The sequence below is a fragment of the Jaculus jaculus genome, chromosome 19 (assembly GCF_020740685.1).
Source record: "Jaculus jaculus isolate mJacJac1 chromosome 19, mJacJac1.mat.Y.cur, whole genome shotgun sequence".
NCBI classification, from domain to species: Eukaryota; Metazoa; Chordata; class Mammalia; order Rodentia; family Dipodidae; genus Jaculus; species Jaculus jaculus.
Genome location: NC_059120.1, coordinates 57,069,796 through 57,078,691, shown reverse-complemented (window position 1 = coordinate 57,078,691; position 8,896 = coordinate 57,069,796). Strand labels below are relative to the sequence as shown.

The window sequence follows — 8,896 nt, the reverse complement described above, 5'->3', positions numbered from 1 at the left end:
AAACCAAACCAAACCAAACCAAACCAAAACAAAACAAAAACCCCAGAATTCAGAAGGTGCCCCTTACGGGGTGGCCTGAGTGTCCCGTCCTTGTATATGTCCACAGTGACAAGTGACTGGTTATTCGTCCCCTCACTCAGCCCTGCCCTCTGAGCTGGCCCAGTGGCTTATTCATATTGCCTAGCACAGAGAGGACCTGGCACGCCGTAATTCCTTGACAAATATTTGCTGAATGAATGAAAATGACTGCTTCATGACTGTGGAGGTTGAAGGTTCATTAACTGGTGGAGCGTGTCCTAGGAAGCTGTGTTTAAGTCTGACCCTGACCTCACCCAGCCCCTGAAGCACAAAGGACGGACTGAGACTGCACATGGGTAATGAGACCTTCTGTGATTCTTAGGTGCTGCTGGGCCTGCAGGTGGGTCTCCAACTGCGGTGATGTCACCTCAGGAATGCAGTTAAGGCTCAGCGCTGCTGTGGAAAAGCCGTGGAGAGTCACTCACACTGGCTGGCATAAATGAGGGCACCAGGAGCCAGGCAGGATGTGGGCAATGGTGAGGGCTTCTCCCATCACAGGGCCTCTTGTTTGAGCTTGGGAATCAAAGACATCGAACGCGACGTGGACAGTGGGGTGCCCGCCGTCTTGCCCCAACAGCTACAGGTCAGTGCCTGGGGGAGGAGGGGAGAATTGTTTGTGCCCAGCTTCTAGGGTGCAGAACTGAGCAGCTTGCCTGGTCTGGAGAACGAGCACAGGGTGGGCTGTGTCCCAAGGGGGGGTCGGGACCCTTAGCGGAAAGCCTGTCTTTGGGCTTGTACCCAAGCACGGGGCTTTGAGTCTAAATCCAGGTGGATCTGTAGTGTGATCTTGGTAAACTCAACCTCTCTGGTCCTCATTCCCAGTGAGGAAAACGTGCTCAACCCTCTAAGGTCTTTGCCAGTGAGCATTAAAATGGGATAATGGGTGTAAGGAATTCTGTGCGTTGCTTGCTTGTTCGGATCAGTCGGAAGCGGGGGTTGTTACAACTCTTATCTCCAGGGGATCCAGGGAGGGCATCTGTCTCCTGGGAACAGATGTTACCTGCTTCTCCGTAGGAAGTGGGGAGGGGGGGGGTCACGGGCATCAGGTGCTGCGGGAGGACCACAGGATAGGAGAGCCGGGGACAGCCTGCCGAGGCTGTGCCAACTGCAGGGAGGCTCAGAGGGCAAGGTGCCATGAGGGCGAAGATGGCCGCGTCTGGGCTGTCTGTGTATTCCAGGGAGCGAGAAAACGCCTCCCGCAACACCACGCAAGCAGTTCTGGGTCTCCTGGGGAGTATGATCACTGGAATGTTCTGCTGTCATGTACCGATAGTTTTTACCACCATAAGGGGTGGGTCTTTAAGGAGTTAAAATTTTTCATTGTAAATAACACAAAACTCTTTTGTAAAGAGTCCTGGGTTTTCCCTCATTTTTTTTTTTTTTTTTAAATTTTTAAAAATGTTTTGGTTTTTCCAGGTAGGGTCTCACTGTGTCTCAGGCTGAACTGGAATTCAAGTAGTCTCAGGGTGGCTTCGAACTCACTTTGATCCACCTACCTGTGCCTCCCCTGTGCTGGGATTAAAGGCGTGCTCCACCATGCCAGGCTTTTCCCTCACTCTTGTTTGTAGGTAACTCCCAGGCTGAACCTGGTTACAGTGGGGTGCCTTCTTGTGTCCCGGAGACCCTCTGAGGAGCCACACTGTGTCCCGGGATTTTTTTTTTTTTTCGAGGTAGGGTTTAACTAGTTTAGTCTGACCTGGAATTTACTATGTAATCTCAGGGTGGCCTTGAACTCATAACGATCCTCCTACCTCTGCCTCCTGAGTGCTGGGATTAAAGGCATGTGCCACCATGCTGGGCTCCTGGGATTTTAAACAAATCATTTAGTTTTTTGAGAAAGAAAAAGAGGGAGAGAGAGAGAGAGAGAGAGAGAGAGAGAGAGAGAGAGAGAGAGAGAGAGGGAGGGAGGGAGGGAGAGAACGGGCATGCCAGAGCCTCCAGCCACTGTGAATGCACTCCAGATGTGTGCGCCCCCTTGTGCTCATGTGTGACATTGCATGCTTTATGTCACTGTGCTTCTGGCTACGTGGGACCTGGAGGTTTGAGCGTGAGTTCTTGAGCTTCAAGTGCCTTAACCACCAAGCCACCTCTCCAGCCCTGCTGAGATTTTATTTTTTTTGCAGGAAAGTTTCTTGGGGGTCAGTGGCATCGAGTCAAGTTTACAAGGGTCTACAGTGTGGGGAGGCCCTCTTTTTTTTTTTTTGTGAGACAAGGTGCAGCACAGCAGGCAGGAGCAGGAGGACAGAAGGTTCTCAGGGGAACTGTCCGTCCTGCCGTGGACCGGTCCAGCTCCAGCCCCGCGTCCTCCTCCTGCGTCCTCCCCACAGATCTGCCCTCCAGCCAGCTCCGGGGCCCTACGGTCATGTCAGACACACCGGTGGAGGAGTCCCTCTTCCAGATCATCCACTGCTACCACCAGTACGCTGCCCGGGAAGGGGACCTGGAGACCTTGTCCCTGGAAGAGCTGAAGGCCCTGCTCATGGACAACGTGCCCCGTTTCATGGAGACCTTGGTGAGTAGGGTCCGGGTCAATGTGGGGTGGAGGGATGAAGAGAGAACCAGGACCCCCAAAGAAGGCATTTTTTTGGGGGGTTGGAAGGAACAGGTGAGGGAGTTAGGATGCAGGACAGCAGGGTTTGATTTATTACTTGTCCCTTGTCTTTCTGAAGCTCCCTGCCTGGTCTCACCCCAGCTAATCCCTGAGACTCCATCCTAACCCCAAACTGTGTGTTTCTCTGCCTCCTGTGCACAGGGGGGACCCTTTACTAGCAACTCTGCACCAAACCCAGCCTTCCTGCAAGTCGGTTGAGCCCCAGTATCTTTTTCTGCCCCTCCCCCGCCCCGCCCAGAGCCTGGGGGTGGGTAGTTGAGGGGATGTGGGCTGCACTATGTTTGGCATGGGTTCCTCTTTCTTCTACTTCCTGTCCTGGGATCTTCTTAGAACTGGATGGACCCAGCCTTAGGCTCTGGGCTCAGATTGATGTCCTTAGGGTCTGCCCGTCTTCTGCCTCAAGGTCTGGCTGGTGATTACTGGGCTTCTTGGTGAGTGTGGAGGGGCGGGGACTAAAAAGCCTGAAGAGCCAGGCATGGTGGGGCACCCTGAGACTACACAGTGAATTTCAGGTCAGCCTGGGTTAGAGAGCAAGACCCTACCCAGAAAAACCAAAACCAACCAACCAACCAACCAACCAAGCAACCAACAAAACAAACAAAACAAAACAAAACAAAACAAACAAAACAACAAGGTGTGTTGGCGCACACCTTCAATCCCAACACTCGGGAGGGAGAGGTAGGAGGATCGCCATGAGTTCGAGGCCGCCCTGAGACTACATAGTGAATTCCAGGTCAGCCTGGGTTAGAGAGTAAGACCCTACCCAGAAAAACCAAAACCAACCAACCAACCAACCAAGCAACCAACAAAACAAACAAAACAAAACAAAACAAAACAACAAGGTGTGTTGGCGCACACCTTCAATCCCAACACTCGGGAGGGAGAGGTAGGAGGGTCGCCATGAGTTCGAGGCCGCCCTGAGACTACATAGTGAATTCCAGGTCAGCCTGGGCTAGAGAGCAAGACCCTACCCAGAAAAACCAAAACCAACCAACCAACCAACAAAACAAACAAACACAAAACAACCAGGTGTGGTGGCGCACACCTTTAATCCCAGCACTCAGGAGCCAGAGGTAGGAGGATCACCATGAGTTTAAGGCCGCCCTGAGACTCCATAGCAGCCGGGGCTGGAGTGAGACCCTACCTCGAAAACAACAAACAACAGCAACAAACAAACAACAAAGAGGGCTGATGGAAAGTCTGGGGCTGCTGCCTTCAGGTCTGTGGTTCATGTACCAAGGTCTCTGTTCCCAAACTCCAGAGGAAGTCAGACCCAACCCATTCCAAGAAAACAGCCCAGACTGACCTGCAGTTCACTGTGGAGTCCACGGGGTGGCCTCCGACTCAAGGGGATCCTCCTACCTTGGTCTCCCCAGTGCTGGGATTAAAGGCTCGCCGCACCACGCCCACTGCATCTCCAGCCCTTGGGAAAGGGCCCAGCAAGACAGCCTTGCCCTCCACTTTCTGGAGTGTACCTGTGAGTGCCCAGAGGGCAGCTCTGGTGGGAGTTACTGCGTTTTCATTTCTAAGGGAATCATTTCCCTTCCAGGGAAACCCCGTGGGGCTGCCCCTGGACTGCGCAGGCTGTGTGCACTCATGGGGTTCAGGGTTTCCATAGGTTGCCAGGCCCTTGGGGCCCAGCCTCGAGAAGGTAGCCGGTGGTGAGGGAGCTGGAGAGAGCCTGCTTCCAGCTCTTCCCTGGTTAGTAAACTCTGCGGAGGCGATAGGATTGTATCAACAGTAGGTGGTGGCGGTGGTCAGGGGCGAGAGGCTTTGAACCCGTCTGCAGGAATGAAAAGGCCCAGAGGTGTGCACAAGTGCATCGACTTCCCTCCCCTAAGTGCTGCCCACACGTGCCACCCTGAGCTGCAGCAAACTCATGGCCACCAGGAGAATCTAGCCAGGCCCACGTGTCCCGCACCCAGCCCTGCCCACCCATTGTTGTGCCAAGACTCCTGACCAGGAGCCAAGACCCCCAGTCACCCAGAGAACCGCCATAGAAGCCCAGACACTCAAATGTAAAAGCATCAGGTTTCTTTATTGCAAGCCTAGGCCTGGGCTCCATCCCCACAGCCCGGCACAGCGGTAGTGAGAGAGAGAGCCCCTTTCTTTTGGGGGAAGGGGTTCATATAGGAATTCGAACAAAGAAGTAGGGGATAGACACATGATTGTTGGTTTAAACAGTTCTGATTGGCTTGGGGTTTCGGGGGGCAAAGTTGGGGCAGGAGCTGGAGTTGGGGGCAGGAGCTAGGGGCACTCCAGGCAGATGAGGTAATCTCCATTGTGATTGGCTAAGCAAGCAGTGGCACATTACGACATGTTTTAAAAATTTTTTTTGGTTTATTTTTATTTATTTATTTGAGAGTGACAGAGAAAGAGCAGAGAGAGAGAGAGAGAATGGGCACGCCAGGGCCTCCAGCCATTGCAGACGAATTCCAGATGCGTGCGCCCCTTGTGCATCTGGCTAACGTGGGTCCTGGGGAATCAAGCCTCGAACCGGGGTCCTTAGGCTTCACAGGCAAGCGCTTAACCACTAAACCATCTCTCCAGCCCACATTACGACTTTTGAGATGATAGGTTTATCTAAGCAGGTGGTCAGAGGCCACAGTGGAGTGTTTCTGCAATGTCCTTGAAGTGGAGATTCCTCAGAAACTTTAGGGGGAAAGGCAGCAACTGAGCAAGCAAGCAAAGTTTAAAGAAGTAAAGGTCAGCATATTAGCCGGTTAGTTCTCTAAGTCAGGCCTGGGCCTTTTTACTTAAAATGGTTATATTTGGTCTCTCACCATCTCCTCTCTCTGTTGAGACCTCTGTTCTTCCTCATGTTCTCACACCTCTCTCCCCTCCTTTGCCATCCGCTCGCCTCAGCCGCAGGGCCACATCAGGCCCTTCTTCTTGTGACATCCTGGATGGTGCCATGGCTCCTGGCTTTGTCTGGTCCCCCACTCTGCGCTTTGTGGGGGAGAATCAGACAAAGCCTCAGGAAGGAGCTTGTGAACGTGTGACCCTAGCTGGTGGTGGGGATGCAAGTGAGAGGGAGGGACAGGTCTGTGACACCCTCGGGGGATGTCCCAGTGCAGAGGGTGGAGGCAGGGCTCCGCCTTCATGGAGGTTTCTCTAGGTGAGTTTGTCTGTGGTCCTTGATTGTGCAGGGAGGCTGCAGGGGACCCCAGGCAGAAGAATGCTATTCAGAACCCGTTTACAGTCATTGTGAGAATAGGGCCATTTTAGGGCTGGAGAGATGGCCTAGCCGTTAAGGTGTTCACTTGCGAAGCCTAAGGACCCAGGTGTGATTCCTCAGGACCCACATAAGCCAGATGCACCAGGGGGCGCACGCATCTGCAGTTCATTTGCAGTGGCTGGAGGCCCTGGCATGCCACCCATTCTCTCTCTTTCAAATAAAAAAAAAAGAGTGCCATTTTGGTACCCATGCCACTTTAGGTCCAATGATATGAAGTGGTGTGGTGCCCACCTCACCTCTGACTCTTCAGCCTGATTCTTTTATTTTTTTTGAGGTAGGGTCTTACTCTAGCCCAGGCTGATGTGGAATTTACTATGTAGTCTCAGGGTGGCCTTGAACTCACAGCTATCCTTCTACCTCTGCCTCCCAAGTGTTGGGATTAAAGGTGTGCACCACTACGCCTGGCTGATTCTTTTTTAAAATTTATTTATTTATTTATTTTGGGGAGAGAGAGAGAGAGAGAGAGAGAGAGAGAGAGAGAGAGAGAGAGAGAGAGGGACACAGACAGAGAATTGGTCCTCCAGGCCTCAGCCACTGCAATCAAACGCTAGACACTTGCGCCACCTAGTGGGCCTAGTGGACATGTGCAATCTTGCACTTGCCTCACCTTTTTGCGTCTGGTTTACTGGGATCTGGTGAGTCAAACAAGGGTCTTTAGGCTTCCCAGGCAAGCGCCTTCACCACCAAGCCATCTTTCCAGCCCTTTTAAAAAAATAAAACATTTTATTTTATTTATGAGAGAGAGAAAAGCAGATACACACACACACACACACACACACACACACACACATATATATATATACACACACACATACAAAAAATGGGCACACCAGGGCCTCTCGCTCTTCAAACGAACTCCAGATGCATGTGCCACCTTGTACATCTGGCTTATGTGGGTCCTGGGGAATTGGACCTTGGTCCTTTGGCTTTGCGGGCAAGCACTTTAACTGCTAGGCCATCTCTCCAGCCCTTCGGTCTGATTCTTGTGGCATGTGGTGGCCTAGTCACCGACTCCGTGCGGGTAGCTGTTCCAGGCAGACGTCTTGGTCGGGAGAATGCGCTCCCTCCACCCAGCAGGGGGAGGGGAGCATGGGGGGGTGGGTGGGGGGGTGGCGTGCGTGCACGGAGAAGTTGACCCTTTGCTCGCTCCTCAGGGCCGCAAGGAGCCGTACTACCTCACAGAGCTGTTCCGGGCAGCTGACAAGAATAAGGACAATCAGATCTGCTTTGACGAGTTCCTGTACATCCTGGGCAAACTGGTGAAGGATTACCACCTGCAGTACCACCGGCAGCTGTGTGCCCACTACTGTGCCCAGCACGGCCTCTACTAGTGGAGGAGAAGCAACCCTGCTGCCTGCCCAACCTGCCTCCGGAGGCCTGCCTTGGTCAGGGACAGCTGACTGGAGTCCTGAGCTCTGTGTGTTTGTGTATGCACGTGGGTGTGCAAACGCTATGCAGAGACCAGTACTCAGGTCACGGTTCCGGGCATGCCCTCTCGTGTCCTGAAAGAGGAGCCTTGGTACTTACATTGGGGGATGTCCGTTTTGGGTGGGAGACACGGCTCCTGCCTTCAGTGAGCTCCTGTCTGATGGGGAAGATACAAGATGTCCTCTTCCGATAGAGGAATTGCAGTCCTGCTTCCAGGGAGCCTGGCTGAGGGGGACAGTACCCCTCAGCTCTGCTCTCGTTCTGTGAGGTGGGAGCCCTTATCTTTTTTTTTTTTTTTTTTTTTGAGGTAGGGTCTCACGGTAGCCCAGGCTGACCTGGAACTCACTACGTAGTCTCAGGGTGGCCTTGAACTCACGGCGATCCTCATACCTCTGCCTCCAGAGTGCTGGGATTAAAGGCGTGTGCCACCACGCCCGGCTGGGGGCTCTTATCCTGGAAGGCGATCCTCGTCATGTCCAGAGTAGGAGGAGAGCCGTGCAGTAAGTGTGCACACAAGGGTACCACCCACGAGTGAGCTTGGACAAGTATTGGAGGGGTGCCATATTTCTACTGTCTTGAGCTTATGTTAGTGTAGATGGACTATAGTCAGCGTGTCTGTAAGAAATGCAAACGTGCCCCAGGACTTCCAGTGAAGCGGCAGCCATTGCACATCCCTCCTCTGAAACTGCAACGGGGAATGGCAGCGAACAGGAATTCTGTGAGCGGGGCTGGAGAGGTGGCTTAGCGGTTAAGCACTTGCCTGTGAAGCCTAAGAACCCTGGTTCGAAGCTCGATTCCCCAGGACCCACGTTAGCCAGATGCACAAGAGGGCGCATGCATCTGGAGTTCATTTGCAATGGCTGGAGGCCCTGGCGTGCCCATTCTCTCTCTATCTGCCTCTTTCTCTCTCTGTCTGTTGCTCTCAAATAAATAAATAAAAATAAACAAAAAAAGTTAAAAAAAATTAGTCCTTAAAAAACAAAATTCTGAGCTGGGCATGGTGGCGCACGCCTTTAATCCCAGCACTCAGGAGTCAGAGGTAGGAGGACCGCCATGAGTTCGAGGCCACCTTGAGACGACATAGTGAATTCCAGGTTGGCCTGGGCTAGAGTGAGACCATACCACAAGCAAAACAAAACAAAACCAAACAAAACAACAAACAATAATTTTGTGACTCTGAGCCTGACCCCTTTGGACAAGCCTATACTTAATCTCATTGTCAGAATCCCACGCTGCCCTCTCCAAGCATGGGCGCGTTCACACAGAGGACCGCAAAGGGTACAAGACCCCACAGTCTTTCTCTGGCGTGAGCTAACAGAGGCCTCTGTGTGAGTAAAGGCTCGCTCCCTCTCTCTGGAGTGGAGTTTGCCTGATTACTCAGTGACTCTGAGCTGTTGTTTAAACGTAGGGCTGCAAGGAGTGTGTGAAAAGCCCTTTGCTTTTGGAAATCAGTTGGAAGCCTTGGAATATGGATCAGCTGGAGAGAGAGAGAGAGAAGGACGGAGGGAGGGAGGGAGGGAGGGAGGGAGGGAGGGAGGAGG

The 8,896-nt window shown here is 52.8% G+C and overlaps 1 protein-coding gene across 1 annotated transcript; it reads left to right on the top strand.

Annotated features, from left to right (window-relative positions):
* The first annotated feature begins 540 nt into the window (after positions 1-540).
* Positions 541-7,585, top strand: LOC101612604 (protein S100-A15A). The gene is made up of 3 exons (XM_004667181.2): positions 541-661; positions 2,406-2,590; positions 7,082-7,585. Exons 2-3 carry the CDS (start codon positions 2,441-2,443, stop codon positions 7,256-7,258), a joined length of 327 nt encoding a protein of 108 aa, XP_004667238.1. The 5' UTR covers positions 541-661; positions 2,406-2,440; the 3' UTR covers positions 7,259-7,585.
* Positions 7,586-8,896: the final 1,311 nt, after the last annotated feature.